Source organism: Parasteatoda tepidariorum, chromosome 6 (assembly GCF_982258835.1).
Source record: "Parasteatoda tepidariorum strain Cologne lab strain chromosome 6, Ptep-v5.0, whole genome shotgun sequence".
NCBI lineage: Eukaryota > Metazoa > Arthropoda > Arachnida > Araneae > Theridiidae > Parasteatoda > Parasteatoda tepidariorum.
In genome coordinates, this window is record NC_141760.1 from 66905974 (window position 1) to 66925233 (window position 19260).

The 19260-nt window shown below is 28.9% G+C and overlaps 1 protein-coding gene and 1 long non-coding RNA gene across 9 annotated transcripts in view; one reads left to right on the top strand and one right to left on the bottom strand.

Moving 5' to 3' along the window:
- The window catches only part of LOC107448435 (salivary peroxidase/catechol oxidase), a 36682-nt gene that overhangs the window by 14242 nt on the left and 3180 nt on the right, over nucleotides 1-19260 (bottom strand). For 3 of the 7 annotated variants that reach the window (XM_043050581.3, XM_043050578.3, XM_071178526.2), the window contains exons 2-6: nucleotides 5373-5470; nucleotides 3307-3506; nucleotides 1827-1936; nucleotides 1609-1710; nucleotides 63-189 (exon numbers count right to left, since the gene is read on the bottom strand). In XM_043050581.3, the coding sequence (XP_042906515.2) occupies nucleotides 63-189; nucleotides 1609-1710; nucleotides 1827-1936; nucleotides 3307-3506; nucleotides 5373-5396 (563 nt within the window). In that variant the 5' untranslated portion in view covers nucleotides 5397-5470. Of the gene's footprint in view, nucleotides 1-62; nucleotides 190-1608; nucleotides 1711-1826; nucleotides 1937-3306; nucleotides 3507-5372; nucleotides 5471-6686; nucleotides 6706-6753; nucleotides 6773-19260 lie in introns of those variants that run through there. The other 4 variants (XM_043050596.3, XM_043050592.3, XM_087165994.1 and 1 more) reach the window with 3 other exon arrangements.
- LOC122270999 (uncharacterized) overlaps nucleotides 12062-19260 on the top strand; it is a 35866-nt gene continuing 28667 nt past the window's right edge. For both annotated transcript variants that reach the window (XR_006226099.3, XR_015434712.1), the window contains exon 1: nucleotides 12062-12196. This is a non-coding gene — a long non-coding RNA (uncharacterized LOC122270999). The remainder of the gene's footprint in view (nucleotides 12197-19260) is intronic.

Genomic DNA, 19260 nt, shown 5'->3' on the forward strand with positions numbered 1-19260 from the left:
AATATAAGATTCAAGCTTGAATATTTAGCTAGATCTGGACTAGAATATCATTTTCTACTTACCATCCTCCTAATGCTTTTTTCATGTGTTCAACAATCAGGCCGCAATCTTCTAATTCTTGAACATCAACGTTGCCTTTCTGAAACTTTTGTAGAGTGGATGATGGAGATCCTCTCTTTGGCAAAATTCCTGTTTAAATGTTGAAATTCCTGTTTAAATTCCTATTCAACACTTATGTTGGATATTTAGGTAATTTTTTTAAATCCAAATATTGAATAACCCAGATTTCATGTTCGTTTAAAAAGGACCGAATTTCAAATACATTCATGTCTTTAACTATCATTTGATGACACGATATTTAATATTCAAGAATAGAACAATTTAACAATTTCAAAAGTTACAATTATGATACTTAAAAATTTGCCGGGGTGACAATGCCCTACTACAAGGTAAAGAAAATTCTTATTTCTAGAAATTGATCCGTATAGATTGCTGGTTTACTTAAACGGAACAATCTGGACTGCCCAATTGAAACTCGCCTAACTCGATTCCTCGACCCCATGATTAAACTTAGTTTAAAGCATTGAACGTGATTCCACTCCTAAAAAGTAAGTTCAAAACTACCAAATCATACTGATTATGTACGCAACCAAATTTTAGGTAGTTTTTTTAAGCTTTTAAACATTTACGCTCTTAAGTAAATTTATGATAAAAGTTTGTTTAATGTAAAAACAATTTTTGACTACTTTTATTTTTATTTTATAACCGGTGTTGATCAGTCGATCCAGTTCTGAGTTTGCGTCACTCAATATTCAACACCGTAGACTTATAATTTTGAACCCAATTCAAAAGATAAGAGTACTTCTGGATAAAATACTGAGACAAACTAGCCTTCGTGGAGGATTTTTTGATGGAACTAACAAGTATCAGCGGTACACGGGGAGGATAACCGCGTAAATCTCCAACAGTTTGTTCGATGCAAGCGGGTTATAACCTATAATCCATCTTCTACTGAGGATACTTTATGTCAGCTCTGTGCTAACCGGGAGTGGAATTTGAATAATCCAGCCGACTCTGCGATTATACCTGGGTCACATCATTAGGAGGGAGCGCTCTATTTCCTGAGCCACCGCAGTTCGCTACTTTTATTTTATTGTAATTGCCCTGAACAGTTCCTGTTTAGAGCAGAATTGGTTGAATTCTGAGAACGAAAACTGTATTCTTTTAAAACTGGCATTAGGTATGAACCATAGTGGTTCAAATGTGTGTTCAGTGGTGAGATCGGTGAATCCGGTCTCCGTTCTTAATTCTTCTTTCACTTCATAAAAATATTTATCACTAATACTAAAAAAAATATTATTCGGTATTATTAACGGTAATGCAGCATTAATTTTGAGCGTCTATGTAAGGAATAAGTAAAAAAATGCAAAGGGTGAAAAATATTAATAAATATAAATTGTAATGTAAAAGAGCTGGTAAAGATTTTTTTCAAGCAAAAGGAAGATACATAATGTAGGTGGAATAAAATTTAAAATTGTTTAAATTCGTCAAAGTCTTAACTACATTAGGAAATAAAAATTTAAATAATTGTCTTCCTAAAAATCATACCATTTTCGAAAAGAACTTTTTCCAAATTTCTCCTATAAGCGGCAATACCTTCACCTTCGACCCAAGCTTGGTGAAATGCTTTGTTCGGTAATCTTAGGAAACCTGTGCAAACATGTTTCAAAATTATTATTAATTAGCTAAAAATTTTACTTTTATATTAAATATATCTTCATTATTTTAAAATATCATATAACGTGAATGAAAACTGATTTATATACCAGCAAAAGGAGATGGCGATGTAGAATAATCTACAAGGAATGGATCAGGTTGTCGATTTTCTCTAATAGCTTCAGCCACAAGCATCACTATCATTCCCAATAAAAGCAACCTGAAATAAATTATAGCCCATGATGATAACATATAAATAATTTCAATTGTATAATCACTCTTATTCATTGAAAACTTCTATGGATTAATGTTAATTTCATAATTTAAAAACTATAAGAAAAGAGATATTATAGATTTGCTTCTTTCTAGAAATTTGCAAAACATTAGTCTTTTTATCTTTTAACCAAGTTGGAATTTGGCCTACTTTTGGAAATGTTTCTCCCCTTAAACTCCTCCTACTGAAAAATATGAAAAAAACCTAGTTTGGCAATGCAGGTTCGAAAACTAAATTTCGCGTAACAGGATCGTCCGAAGATTTAACGAGGAAGCTTTGTTTACATTTGGTGAAATCCCTTCCTTTGACATAGAAATAGATTCGCCAAAAAAATAAATTGTGTTCTTAATATCGGGTTGAAGAAGTATATTATTATTTGAAAGGTAGAAAGATAACAAAACAGTGGTTAAATTAATAACTTTTTTTAACAAAATTATATATTTTTTCTGAAGGAGCAATGATACTGCTTGACAATCACGAAATGAGCTTTCAGTGAGGACTGAGGGTAATCTCGTGATCTCAATACTATACTACATTTGCTTCTTCGGAAAAATTATGCATTTTTCTGATGAAGCAATAATATTGTCTGGTAATGGCAAGATGAGCTCGCGATGAAGGTTCTTTCAGTACAGTGAAGACGGGTTTAATCTCGGGATCTCAAGACTATACTCTTTATATATTAAAACACAATATGTATTAATGCATACAGCACAAAATTTTCTACTGTAAGGAGTGTTTCCGAAATGTTGCGAAGAAGTTTTAGAAGGGGTAAGGCATACCAAAAGGAAAGGATCGAGAATTGCAGAGAACATATTACTGGAAACATTCGCAGGAAGACAGTAGCAAAAGTTATGAAAGGACCCGAGCGAACAATTAGTTGGAAACTTTTATAAAATACCATGAGCAAAAATGGCGTACTAGGTGAAGTTCACACAAAGGCTTAAAATCTGTTCCATTTGACAAAAATTAATACTCGATAAATCAGGTAAGCAGTGGAGAAAGTAATCAGATCACCAGACCACGCTCATTCTCATCGCTTTCGAGCAGATCTCCAGCTTGCGATGTATTAGGATATTTCCGTTCATATGTTGCTATTATGTTCTCAATCCTCCTGATGTTCCATTCGTAAAAGCTTGCCAATAAATTTTTGAGGCACCCTATATTCACAAAATTACATTCATGCTATTAAATAACATTTATATGCAGGTTTTTAAAAACTCGTCCAAAAGCATCATTCAAGAAGGCTTATATCCTCTTTGATTATTGTGGCAGACATTCATAATTATAAGTCATAAGCTATTAGTTATGATATTTACCCCAATAGTATTCCTGTTATCGTTTGTATCCGAGGTACTTTAATGTCTACTTCTATGTATCTCCTCCATGAATTCGGCTTAACTGTGGGATAAGTTGGTGCAGATGGTGCTATCAATGGAGTGTTTTCACTAGCCTCCTCTATAGTTGTTATTTCATCATTACCATGAACGAAAAACATTCTCATGCAATATGCAAAATCCTGTAAAAGTTAAATATATTTTTAGCTACAAAAAATTTATCCTATTTGCACAATCTGCATCTTAATAAGAGGACTGCATAATACATAAAATCATGAGTGGCGACAGAATATTCTTGACAAAAAGTCTTTTGTTATTACATCACCAACTAACATTAGCCAAAAAACATTTTTAATGCTGGTGTAAGTTACTCTATACTCGGTTTAACTAAAACTACCATGTTTTATTTACTTTGTCTTAAACATAGAAAACTTTCATTTGTCCAAGCTTACAGTGTAGCTGTAGGCTCATGTTCCTAAAAAAGATATCCTAAATTGAAAAGAAATCTAAGTAACACCGAATGATAATATATAACTATATTTTTATTGTTAATTATGTACAATTATTTTTATACAGCAACTCATATTAATCCCTCTATAGAATAGACGTACTGAGTGCCTAAAAATGACTATCTACTTTAAACACAAATTCAAATAAAAATAAAGGGAGATATTTACGATTTGCTCTGTTAATGAAGGTTTATTTTCATCAATTTTCAGATTTATTTAAAGTTAATCCAACTTATGGTGCTAATAACTAAAAGAAATTATGAAACAATGTTTTTTTTTTATTCATTTGAGATTATTAAAACACTGAATATTTGCAATGAAGTTTTTAATTATGTCCTCAGATTTTCCCACGTTGTGAAATGGCATTTTGAAAACATTGGTTCCATCAGTCATCTATCAGTGGGTTCTATCAGTGCCATCTGTTGACGAATTTTATTACTAATTCTGAAACTTGGTGTGAATGATTTCAATTAATTCCCTAAACAGCAAGCACTTAAATTATTTGCTTAACTTATGTTGCACAGTTAAATATTATTTTTACTTATATTAAAGTTTAATTTTTTTAGAAACTTTTTATGTTGCTTTTCAGCCAGACATGTATGACACGAAGGAAAAAAATACAGATCATTCTGAATAATTTTTGATTCTGAATTATGAAAAAGTCTTCTTTTAAAAATTCGATTTCTCGGGAAGTCTTCGGCCGATTTCGCACAAATTTTGTATTATGCCATACAAAATTGATGTAAAAAATTTTGTACGTTACAATTCAAAAAATTTTCGACTCTAAATAAAGTAGTAAAAAATAACAAATCTTTTCTAAAGCTTATTTTTTTGAACGGAATTATCTTTGCATAAACGAATTTTATATGATCTGCTCTCTTGTCTTAACTAATGGGACCGTATTTCCCAGATTACGGCTAACCCCTATATTTTGTGAATCCAAATCTGTCAAGAAAAAACGACACGTCCATTCAGAGGCAGTACGTTTTTGTGTCTGATTTCGTAATTGAAAATATCGTCTGCACTAATTAATCAACATATGTGAAGTCTCCCCCTCGAACCATTCAATTGAGCACTAGAGCGTGAATTGATAATTGTGAATCGATCATTAGACCAAAAGTTATTCAAGTTGATCCGTTTTTTTTTGCGCAATTTATAAACAAAGATAGAATAATATAAACTCTACGTTACATCATTCATAAAAAGTTGATAAAATTTCATTCAGAAATAAATCTCATATAGTAGTAAATATTTATACAAGAATAGAAATGAAATTATTTTTTTGCGATTAAATCCAAAAAAAATATAGTAGAATTTCATAAACAAAGTTTAACTTTAATTTCCTTATTTAGGTTTTAAAAACATCAAAAGCCGACAGTATCATACTGATGTCCAACGGAGTTAATTAATCTTTGGAATTTTTAAAAGGTAAATTGTCAGACATAAATTGTGTGTAAAACAGAAAGGCCCTCTCTCTCCGAAATATGAGCATATCACCAAAAAATTCTGCGCCACTCTATATCAAGAAATAACCATTACCTGAACTTTCTTAATAATTATCATCTAATTCACAAGATACTCGGTAACGTGGTTTTTCAATACAAATTACTTATGCCTCTTCTCTTAAAATGAAAAACCTATAAAAATAGTTACGCATGATTAAACACATATAAAATAATTGTTTTAATATATAACTTATAAGTACTAGATGTTGATATTAACTTAGTTTACTTATCAAAACCATGCTGATTTTTAAGGAAAATTTATCTGACGAACAGTTAAAAGTTATGGCAAAAATAATGAATGCATAGTTTTTTTTTAGTGACAGATATTGTCAACTCAAACCTCCAGAAATAATTAAACGTGCTTAAGATATTTTGAATCTTTTTTTATGTTAGACTCTTTATATAACATAGAAAACTCTGTAACTGATAGTTATATAATCACGTATTTCAAACATCTACTGAATAACAAGAACACGTAACCTTGCGATTTTGAATTAATTCAAGGTGAAATTCATTTTCTTTTATTTGCTTATTAAATTATTATTTTTCTAACATTAGAAAGACCTGTTTTCCATGGTTCCTAAACTATGTTCATGAAAACTGAAGGGTAACTCTACTGTGAGATTTTTACAAGATCGCATTTATTGCCATTTTTAATACGTTTTATTCTTACAAAATTCAACAATATTTACTTTGGAAAAACAATGATTTTTTTCTTTTGTTTGAAATTTTTGGATGAAATTTTGGTTTTATTATCAGAAAATTCAAAAGTATTTACATTTGGGCAAATTTTAATTTTTTCCCCTCTAGTTTGTAATTTTTGGAGATATTTCAAAATGTAGAAAATATTTAATCATTTTAAAATAATTTGAGTGAGTTAAAACAGAAAGTTAATGCTATTGAAAAAAGTTTAAAACATGACAGTAAATTATATAACTTAAAATGCTAATTGTATAATTTTGAAAAACTTTATTTTTAAACTTATTTAAAAATATAATCGTAATTATTTTCATTTCAATGGGATAAAATTGATCTACATGCTTTCCCGTAGTGTTTCTTCCTTTTGGCAAGTTTCAGCAAAACTTTTCCTCAAGTGGAAAAATGTTTTGAAATTTTTAAAGCAAGGGGTTATAGTATACCTATCTATATATTAAAGCTAAATATGTATCTAGGAATCATTGTTATTAGCAAGTAAAAATAGTTCAAAACATAAAATCATTCGAAATTTTTTTTGAGCTTTTTGTAGTATGAAGAACACTTAAAATAAATATTGCATTTCTTTGAAAGGAACTTTTTCATCAAATTTTTAAAAAAAAACGAATTTTTTTCAAGAAAGAAACTGATGTACTGCTAATTTGAAGATCCGGATAATATAAATAGAATAGCATTTATTTAAATGTCAAAGAAGCATTCACCATTTCCAACCTACACATGACGTCACTCATAGGCATCCAATTGCATCCCTTCAGATTACGTACGATGTCACCAGTTCCAATTAAACAGCAAAAATTTCTTTAGTGGATAGTTCAAACATCTTTCTTATCCGGAAAGCGATTTTCCAATTCAGCGGCATTCAACAATTCGCTCTCCTGTTTAGTTAATAGTTTAGCATTTTCCGGAATAAAGAAAACTGGATTTGCGATTTCTTTTTTTTTTTGCCCAGGTAACAAATTTTATAAGAAATAAAACCTTGTATTATATAATTGCGACCAACTACAAATAAGATAAAAATCTCCATAAAAGAGAACGAGTCGTTAAAGGCCGCTAGATTTTAAATTAGCATCCCGTAACGGGTAGTAGACATTTCTCAACAAAAACTATGTCTTTTATTTTCCATAAGGAGTTTACATGAGCCGCGATGGCTCAGGGGATAGAGCGTTCGCCTTCCAATGAGGCCTTTCTCTCCATGTAACGCAATTGAGGGTTAGCTCCATCAAAAAGTCCTCCACGCAGGCAAATTTCTCCCAATACTCGATCCAGGAGTTCCCTTGTCTTCTGGATTGGGTTCACAATTACAAGGCTATGGAGTTGAACATTAGCAGTCGTAAACTCATAAAATTGGGCCGGCTGTTCAACGACGGTTATAAAAATGAGTTTACATCACTTCTTCACAAAAACTCGGTCTGAATCAGTCAACTTAAAAAAGAGTTCTAAAAGTATCGTCTGCTTTTTCCATTTATCATGCTATACTGTTTTGAATTATTTTTAAGTTAGTTTTTGTTTTTAATGATTTTTACACTGTTAATACTTTTCATGACGCTTTACTAATCTTTGAGGCACCTCAGAAATCAAAGACTCTTGGCGATCCTCTTCCTATTTAATTTTTGTTTGATAAAATAACTCGTTAAAGGTTTTTCACTCTAGATATATTATTTAGTAATAGTGCAAAAATTATTTCTTAGTAAAATTTCTCATTTTTGCATTCGTTATTTTTATTGTATATGCTGATTGAACACAGTTTTACACAAAGCTTTTTATAAAAGTAAATATTATTTGTAAAATATAGTAAATAAAAGCAATTATACAAATAATCCTTAAACTGCTAATAAGTTTCAACATCAATTTAACTATGTTCATAGTAAAAAGTTGAGTGATAAGACAATATTATGAGGTTACTTGATAATAAAACAACGCAACTTTCAATTTTAAGCCTTGAGTTTGGAATGGAATAATAATGAAAATGAAATACGTAATAAGGAAGCATGATAAATAAATTTTATAGGTATATACGTATATACGTTAACGTAGAATAGTTACGTAGAATTAAAAAATATTTTTTATGTGAAGAATACCTTTATAACTTTTATTAATTTTATGCTAATGACAGCAAAAGAAATCTTAGTACCATGACAGTAACTATAATAATTATTCAAACTGGCACTTTTTAGCGTGATTGTATTTAGGTTATTAAAGGTGATGCCCTACAAATATAAATTATTTTATTTTAACGTTTTCACTATGTACTGTATTGTCAAAGCTTTGTAATTAAATATTTTAATTTATTCTTTTGAAAGTCTCAGCTCATTATTAGAAATGATAGTGTACGTGCGGGAAATGATTGTATACGCAACATAAGAACACTGCAGAATAGTTAAATTTTCCGAGCACGTAATTTATTACATGTTATTACATAAACACATTTATTTTTACTAAAAAAAATTTTTTTTCAAAAATTATTTAAAACTGACAAAACCTTAATGCAACAATGCAAGAGAAAAATTCCTACATTTATCCCATTCATTATGCCACTCATCATTGATAGTATGATCCTTAGTATAAATACTTGCTCATATTAACACAGTATATAAAAATGTTTCCCAAACTTATGACTTTTGTGTACCCTTTCTACATTTTTCGTAACGCTGTGTACCACTAATGAAAAAAATGAATGTATGCACTTTTTACTATACAAAAATTGCACAAAAGTTAAAAATCACAACTGGCAGTTGACACCACTAATTATTAACTGTTACCGCAGCGAAGAATAGCCAATAGAAAAATACGTAATCTAAAATTTTCGTGGCTAGCTTTGTTTTTAAATAAAATTTTTTGAAATTTTCGTTTGTTGCAAGATATTTCGCATTAGAAAGCGTACCCCCGCTAAACTGTTCCCGTACCCCTGGGGGTACGCGTACTACACTTTGGGAAACACTGCAGTACAGGGCCGGATTAAGCGCAAGCGGGGCCCTAGGTCATTCAAATTTTTGCACCCTTAGATATATTTTTTTTCGCTTATATTTTTTATTTATTCAAATATAAAAGTATTTATATATCTTTCCATTTAAGAAAGAAAATTTAAAATAAAATTAAATATAATAAATTAAATTTTTCTTTATTTTGTTAAATTAGAACTAAAAAAATTTATCGTATTTTATTAATATATATTTGAAATTGATTTTTTTTAAATCATTGTTTTTCTTAATTTTTTTATAATTATTTCAAAAAAATTTTTTTAAGGGGGCTCCTAATCATTGGGGGCCCCAGGTCATGGCCTAGTCTGGCCTAATGGGTAATCCGGCCCTGCTGCAGTATAGTAATCGATAGCGAGCAGAAGTGTGTTAAAGACTGGGGCAAACATCTTGGTTAAATACAAGTGAAATGAAGAGTATAATCACTGGAAGGGGCAAATATAAACCCATTTCAATGAAGATAAAAATAAAAATTTATAAAAATCCGTATTTAAAATTCATTACTAGAGCCCGGATTTTGATGACCCAAAAAGTCTCAGCTAATGCCCTTAAAAAGTGCAAAAAATGCCCTTAAAAAGTGCGAAAAATGCCCTTAAAACTGCGATAAATGCGCTAAAAATGCCTTATGACATGATTTAAATAAAGTAAAAATATTAAACTAAAACAATGTTTTACTCTTTAAAATTATAATGAGTCATTTCAAAAAATATAAAACAATGCAATTCTTGTTCTACGTTAATTAAAGTTTGACACATATGTTTTATATCCTAAAATAACAAAAAAAGAGGAAAATATGTTGACTCCAAAACATTTTCATTTTGTATAGAAACTTTAATGAATATAACAACTTTCATCTCATAATATTACTAAATATCAGAATTACATTGGATTATTAAATGTTTTTTGATATTTTGAAATGTAAACGAGCGTCTCTTCTGAAAGTAAATTTTTATTCCTGGAGAAGAAAATTTCCTAGAAAATTGTAATGTTTTAAACTATACAAATCAGAGAAAATGGGAAAGCTGTAACAAAGAATTACTTCTAAAGATTTTATATCAATCAATAACATAATGGAAAAACATAATGACATGCAGGTGGTATTGAAAGCTACAATATGAAATTTTAAATTATAAGACAAATATTGCATTTCATGTAATAAAAATGCCCAATAAATGATGAAAATTGGAAAAAATTAACAAAAAGCTTAAAAAATACCTTAAAATGCGAAATGCACACCAAAATTTAAAAAAAAAATGCCCTATAAATCTAAAAAAATGCTCTAAAGGACAAAAAATGTCCAAAAATGCAAAAAAAAAAAAAAAAAAAAAAAAAAAAAAAAAAAAAAATGCAAATGTCATCAAAATCCGGGCCTTATTCATTACTTAAGTAAATTCAAGCTAAAATTATTATGTGTAAGAAAAGTATTTTCAATAGCGATCTGCCTCTACCAATATTTTAATGTTCTCAAACTTCATAAGTAAACTTGATTGACAATCTAATTACTTTCTTTATAAAATGCATTTTTGGTAATAAATATTTATCTGACTCATTAAAAATAATATTAAAATATTTTGTAAATAAATTATATCTTTGGAGTTGAGAACATGAGAAAACACCTTTCAATAGTATAATTTTTCCCGCTTATGGAAGGTGAAAGCGTTCATAAATATCAAAAATAAAAGAGGGAAGAAAAGTGTTTAAGAGTCGGATGTTTTCATTCATTGTCGAGCAATAATTTAATACTTTATCACGAACAATAAAATTATCTATTTATATTTCGAACTCAGTTTTCATTTGTTTGAAATTATTTATCTAAAATTAACTGCGTAAGTAATTCCGGGGCTGAAGAGCGAAAGCGAGTTGGAAGCTAAGCCCCCAATATATTTAAATCAAAATAAAAGAGAAATTAAAACATAATTTTAGTTTACAGCTTTGTTATTTGAAGAAAATAATTGGCAATTTATTTTTGTTATGGCAAATGTATATTTTTCGAAATTAAATTTTATCTTATTTGTCTATTGTCACACCCCTTTGACTGAATACTGGGTCTGTTGTCCCTAATGACATTAACATACAATTACAAAATAAATTCCAGACGTTAGGTTGCCATATTAATTAAACATTTATGACCTGCTACCCAAATGTTAATTAATCTCCGATTAGTTAATTTATTCAATACTGTACTGTTCTTCTAAGAATGATCCTTCTACCAACTATCAACCCCTAATTAAATCAAAATTAATATTAAGACCTTAAGATCTTTACAATAATATAAATATATATATATATATATATATATATATATATATATATATATATATATATATATATATATATATATATATACAAGAATAAAACAAAGAAAAATTATAGACTTATTATTCCCCCCCCCCCTTTTTTTTTCATATGTCTATAATTTTTCTTTGTTTTATTCTTCATTTTGAACTTATCTAATGAGTACTGTTTAATTGCAGCTTAAGCGCAATAAATGAAACTTATTGTTAACTTTCTTCGTGTTTTCTTGTATTTATTTATTTATTATATATATATATATATATATTAAAATAATTTTTTTTAATATTGTGCAATTACTAGGTATCGCAACATGTCTATCGAAAATGAATGTCTATCTTTTTCAACAACAGAACCTTAAAATCATGCAATTACTTAGAAAAAAAATCTCTATTCATAAAATCGTTTAATCAAAAAAAATTCATTGTAGAAATATATATTATTATATTGAATTATGTAAAGACATACAAGACAAATTGAAGGAGATAGTTGGTGACAACCTTAATTACGTTAATGATACGTTCTGAAGAGCAAAAGATACAAAATACTTTTTTTTTTAATAAAAAGTCTCTTTTTTTTATTACTTATCACAATAAAAACAGTCCTCGCTTATAAGTTTTAATGAATTACGCAGTCACAAGTGTAGAAAATAATATGATAATAGGTTTCTAAAAATATATCAAGGTTGCCCAGTTATATCATACTCTCGCATCTGCGCATGCCTAGTTGAACAGGTTCTTTCCATTTTGGTTAGTAGAAAGATATTTTTAGCCAGAATAAGATTTACAAAGCGTGAAATAATATCAGCGTATAAGAAATTCGCTAAAATAATTTTTAAAGTATATACTAGTGTTTAAAGGATATCTTTTAAAAGGAGGTAAGTAGAATTCTGAATTATATTTAATAATTATTTTAAAATTACTTAAGATTAAGATTTTTAAGGATTACTTAAGAATTTTTAATTAAAAATATTTAATAATAAAAAACGAGCTTTTTGCTTTAATGTATAGGTCACCTCCAATCAAATTTTTAAATGGTGCAAGATATTCAGAATATCTTACATTTTTACAAAATTTTACTAAAATACGTTTTTTTTGGTAATTAAATGTTTAAACGTGATATAGATTGTTAAGGATTTTTTATTGTTTCAACATTTTATATACTGGAAGATTCAATCAATTTTAAATCGTTAGTTAGAACGACTTATTCATTTAATTTTTTTTATGAAGTTTCAAAGTTCAAAGTTACGTTCCGCATGAAGTTTCAAAGTTACGTTCCGCATGAAGCAATTTTCTGTGCTTAGTAAATTGCTTAAAATACCGTATCTTACTGCACAAGTTTATTTATTTGTATTATTATCATTGTTTTAATTATTATCATTATAGTAGTTAAATTTATCCAGTCTGGTTAGTTCAGTCTTTAAAAAAAAATATCAACCAGAAATGAAATTTTCATTCTGCTATTAATCTTGTATAAATTTCGCCAAGTTAATCCTTGTAATATTTATAATGCATGAAAGATAATTCTTTTTTTAACATGAATGAAAATTTAAATTTAGCTAAAAATTTCGAACATAAATTTAACATTTAAAGTAAAAGTGAATACAGATTAACCCTATATTTTAACACTTGCGTCCACTGTGCGTTGAGAGTTAAAACGCAAAGATTTTAAAATTATTTTAATAGGGGATTAGGATGATTAATATTTCATTTTAATCATCCTAAAGTTATATAATAGGAAATTAATTATTTTTAATTTGAAAATTGGCTTTTGACCACTGTTATAGTGTGTTTAATATCTGAGGAGTTTTCTTTTCAATATTGCATTATTATTATATATTATATTCCACTATCTGCATCATAGAAAAGATGCACATAATTAAATTTGTCATAAAATTGTTTTTTAAATATCTTTTTAAATAAATTTTATAACTTTTTAAAATTAATGCAGTCAATATTTGCGGGAGAAATTTACTAAAACTAGATAGTATTAAGTTATTTACCGTAAACTTAGACTGCATCGTCGTAGAAATGCATTTTTTTTTTTTTAAATATCTTATTCAAGTGGTGCATTCAATATCTGTGGAGAAGATTTGATTAAAAATTGAAATTCATTATCTACGAGGAAGAATTTGATTAAAGCAAAAACAAAAAAACAGTTAATTTTAAATCCAGTGACTCTGTGTTGTTTAAAAAATGCACTGTAAAAAATGCAAATCTTCAATTTTTTTTCAAACTTAATTTCTTATTTTTAAATTTTTTTTTTTTTTTTAAGATTTTAAATAGTATTTTATTGCTTAGAAAGCAACTTCCAGATTTTGAATACATCACTCTTATAGTGCATTCTGGATATGGGTATCTAGTGTTGTTTTCTTTCGGGATTAAAATAAGAAAATGTTACTAGCTAGAAAATGTTAAACTGCTCCGCAAAATTCTAGTTACCGAAACTTTCATAAAATTTTGAATAAGTATATCACTTTCAATAATATTTTTTCTTTTAGAAATTTAAGTAAGACTGCCATGCAATAGATCTAACAGTATTAGCATCTCAACTAATTGTTTTTTAGATTTGTAAATAAAAAAAGGTCATCCAGTCCATTTTTACTAAAATGTCTATTGTTTTTTTACCTGACCTTCATCAGTTTTTTACATACCTTTTTATGTATCTTACGACTTATAATATCATCCATATAAATTAAATAGCTAATGTGAGGAAAGCAATAATATCATCCATATAAATTAAATAGCTAATGGTAGGAAACAATCTAGAGCAGTGGTCCACAAAAAGTGTTCTGTGGCACCCAAGGGTTCCTTGGAAGGGTCACAAAATTTCCGAGCGTTAAAACATTTTTTCAAATAGTAATTATTTTTGAAATCTGTAATAATATTTATATCCAACCAATAATCCATAATTTATTTAATATCTAGATGATTTTTATGAAATTATTTAAGTAAAATGCCAATGGAGGAAGAAATAGTAAAATTTAAAGAATAAGAACCAGCATTTTATTGAATAGAATTTAAAAAGAATAAGCATTTATAAAAAAAAATTGATTCTATATTTCTCATCAATCTTTTGAATTCAGAGTAAAATAATGAAATTCAAGAGTCGAAGTGTTCCTCTGAAAACCTCACTTAATGTTAAGAGCAGTTTTATTTTTCGAAAACCGTACTTCAGTTTATTTCATTCATTTTCAATTTATGCATACACTCAAAACAAATTCAGAACTATTTTAAAATTCAACTAGCTGACACAATTGACTTGATTGAACAATGAACAAAAAACCTTCATTTTCATATAAAATGATTACAAAATTATTACTTTTCTTTCATCGGTTAGTATATTCGCTGCTGCTGATGAACTTTATTTATCAAGTTCTAGTTCCGCCATAAAAACTGGATCATTTAGGTTTCCCAGACAAAAATTGGGAAATGCGCTTTCTGAGATATTCAATTTTTTTAAAGCTGAAATTCATTTGTCAAACCTTACTACTTGTGCTTGATTTTATTAAGTTACTAAAAAGGTGTATGGTGTGATAGCGATGTAAATTTGCTCCAAATCCTTTTAACCATGCTATTAAATGCTCTATATATGATAATATTTTTCAAAAAAAAAATTTGGTTAAATCTTCTGTAAATCAGCTCATTGAATTATAATTTAAGTTTTTTACTTTTTCTAAAAGTAAAATAACTAATCTTAACCACGATAAGGCTTTATTTTCTTAGAAATTTCTGACTTTTTTTTAAAATTTTTATTATAAAATAAGACTAATTGAGAAACAAATGCTATTAAATCTAGGACCCCTTAGTGCTAACCTTATTTTTTATGTATTTCGCCATATCTCGCGAAATTTTAAACGAATTAAAAAAAAAAACTTTTTCCCACAAATATAAAATTCGTTTATCCGAAAATAATATAATGCAAAAAAATAATTATTATTTGCAACAATTTATTTTTACAGCAACTGTTATAAAAAGATAATTATGGTCGCAATAGTTTCGCCCTATATCTCGAGATATTTATTCCGCGTCTTCCAGCACCGAATTGAAAACGTTTTGTCCACATTTATAAAATTGATTTACGCGAAGATAATTCCATGCAAAAAATTATTTTTAACAATTCCTTATTTTATTTAATAATGGTAGAAAAAATTTAGAACTATATGGTTTGAAAAGTTTTAAATCATTTTAAGGAATGCAATTTTTTATGGCAAAAAAAATTTTTTTTTTTTTTTTTTTTACGAAATTGGTCGAATAATTCCAGAGTAAACGAATCCTGAGTAATGTGTCCATATATTTTCCTGATTTCTTAACTTAAAATATCGTCTGAACTAATTAATCAAGATATTTGAGGACCCCTTCAAACCATTGAGATTCAGTCCTAGTAGGTGAAGGTCCTATCATCAGATCAAAAGATATTCAGGGTAGTCCTTTTTTTGTGCACTGTGCAACAAATAAACTTTAATGAAAACTAAGCCGAATATATAGCACAATTTCATTTTATTCTAATTCTTTTATTTTATTTTATTCTAAGTTTTAAAAGTATGAACAGTTACTTTTAAAATTTAAAATTGAACGCAAAATAATTTATTCATATCAATATAGTTTATTTTAAATCTTTAAAAAAAAAAAAAAAAAACTGTATCCACTATAAGATATTTCATTAAGAGTAATTCGGCAGATTCGATAACGTTTTTTCTTTTTTCCTAATATAAATATCAGCTGTCTAAATATTAGTCTAAAATGAGTCTAGTTTCCCTAGATAAATAGTTTGGCACCTAATGTGTATTTTTATTTTTGACAAGCATTATGAATGTATACATGAAGGTATTCGACTGTGTAAAAATCGGTAATTTTGGTAAAAATATTGTGTTGAGAAAAGAGTTTTTTTTTTGTTTAGTTACGAATGAAAACTCTATCAATCAAATTTTATTTAAATTATAAGGGAAGAACTTTTATAGAAACAGGCATGGGAAGAAATCATAGATGGTGACTTTAAATGAGTAATCAAAAAAAAAGTAAAAAAATATTAATAAAATGCTTATCAGTCCCCCTTTACTTTTCTATTCGATTTTCCCCCCTTATTATTAATTTGTATTTATTTACCTGCTTTGTAACACTGAGAAATTAAGATCAAATAATTTTTTTTTTAAATGCACAAAAAGAGAACTTCGTTAGATTTAAATTAAAAGAATATCAGTTCAAGCAAAAACGACTGGAAACTTTCAGTGAAATTATCATTGGTGACGTCACGCATATGAATTACGTGTTTTAAAGTTCTGATACACGAATTCTTCAATAATAACTGACTGTTTTTTGTTAGATTTCTTTACGATAAAAAATATTTCAGATAGCATTTAACACAGTTCGAAAACAATTCAATTGAGTATTCCTAACTAATCGGATGGTTGTGCCTAATCACGTGGTTGTGCATGGTGTGTTAACCGTTACAGCTTCATAAGACTTGTGTTTAGCATCCCGCTGCATGAATTTTCGGATCTGATTTTATCGAATACCTGCAAGCGACGTCACGCGTGTGGGTCAGATCTGAGCGGCGTCTTGGTTATTTTTTTTTTTCCTTTTTAAGAAAAAAAAACTAGTTATAGCAAGGCGAAATTTAGTTTTAGAAGGGATTCCTATGAAAACCTGTTCTGACTTGCAATACACAGATTTTCAAAACCATCCCTTCTAAATAAACAAGACTCTTTTCATAAGGAAAAAACAAGAACGCTAAAATAGAATTTCAAAAAAACTAATAAAAATTTTTTTTTTAATTTTTTTAATAAGTTACTTATTGTACAAAAATGTTAAATATATGAAAATCTCATTTGCGGATTTTTCGTCACTTGCATGGACTTTCTCTATTGCGCGACAATACTTTCAATTTGCTTTTATTATACCTATTGTCCTTTTTTTGCATCACTATTCTAACAAAGATCAATAAACATTTCTAAAATTGAGTTATTGGCTTCAACGAACCATTTTAAATGCAAGATAAGGTTTTAGACCTTGTAAAAAATTCAAAGTATTTGTTGAAAGCATCAGTTCGATTATCCTATATATAAATCATTGTGTTTTTTTTCCCAAAAACATACTCCTGAAAAATTTCAATATGTGGCTTATATTTATTGTGCCCCAAGTTTCTTAATGATTTAAAATTTCTTAAAATCCTAAGGTTGTTTTTCCATCAATACTTACCAGAGTTTAAATCACATATGGATAAAATATAGACAAATATTTATCGTTTTATGATGTCCGGTAAATTTTAATTAGAGGAAGCCATAGGACCATTTGAACTAAGCGACAGTTAAAATTGTTCTATTTGGACAGTTTTATTGTTTTGAATATATTAATGAAATTATTATTTTCCATACTGCGCATGTCAAAGCACGAACGTTACACTTATGAAATGCTGAGTAAGTTTTTTTTTTGGAGGGGAGGAGATCTGTGCTCCCCCCCCCCCCCCCCAAATGAAGGAAACCGGTCGTCTTCATTTTCATATCAACATGCTGGCCAGAGAATTCTTATGATCAATATAGTGGCTGCTTTTTTTATTTTTTAATACTCTATCATCTTATGCAAGTCAATAAAATTTTAAAAAATATTATAAACAGAAGCGAAAAAGACAGCGTAATCAAAAAAATTTTTTTTCTAAAGATGTTTGATGTTTTTTTTTTTTTTTTTTTTTTTTTTTTTTTTTTTTGTACACATAGATCTAAAAGGGAAAAATTAATATTAGATCATTATCTTATTCAAACTTAATTACACCTAATATGCTTTTTATTTTGTAATTTATAACCGTTGTTGATTAACCCACCCAATTCTGAGTTTACGACTAATCAATGCTCTTCTCCGTAGCCTTGTAATTTTGAATTCTGCTCAGAAGACATGGGAATTTCTAGATCGAGCATTGGAACAAACTGTAGCCTTCGTGGAGTACTAACCTGCATTTGCGTTACACGGAGAGAAAAACTTCGGAAACCTCTCATAGTTTACCAGAAGTCAAGGGGATTCTAACCCATGATGCGTTGGACTGAGTGTTCATACGGAGTGCCTGTTCGCGAAGCTGAGAACTGACTCCTTGATCTATAGTTGTGCTCTTGGGCGACAAGAATATGATAGTGAGCAGATAATGGCGGGAGAAATGTTGGATATTGTTGCAATCTCGGTGTTTGGCGCGAATTGCCACTAACCGATTCTTCATAATCTTTTTATTTCCAATGGCAGGCCAATTTAAAAGAACAAAAAGGATAAAATAACAAGAAAAACAAGGCAAAAAGAAATAAATAGAATTGAATGCATAGTGACATGCTTAGCCCATACGGGCCCTAGCTTCCCAGTAGCGTCCACACACAGTAGTGGAGATGAGCGCAGGACAGACGGAAATATGGGGCAAGTCCATGTCTTCCCCAAGGCGACAGAGCTTGCATTTAGGAGAGTCAAAAATGTTTATGCTAAAAAGGTGTTTGGCAAAAAAGTCATGGCCCGTTACAAGTCTAAAGAGAGCGACTGCCGTAAACCTGGGCTGATTTGGGATGGATAAAATACGGTTGAACCAGGTTTTGTGTATATTGCTTGTACGGAAATTCTCTGAGAGCATGTTCCGGAATTGGTTTCGGACCAGCAATTTAAATGAGTGCAGAGAGATGGAGCAACGAGATGCTTGGGCAATAGTTGTTCCTTTCTTAACTTAGATTCTTCATAATCTAAAAGACATAAGCTGAGGAGGCATATGTGTAAAAATAAAACAAGTGATAAAAAGAAAAAAGCGAGAGAAATGCCACCACTGAAAGATATTTTATATCAGCGATGTGGTCGGCCCGAGCCTTGAGAAGATTTTGTATCAACCACATATCGGATTTGAATCTGAGTCACCTCATTGGGAGGCGAAAGCCCTATCGCCTGAGGCTCTACAGCTTAACAGCAGCGTGTCTTCGTACGA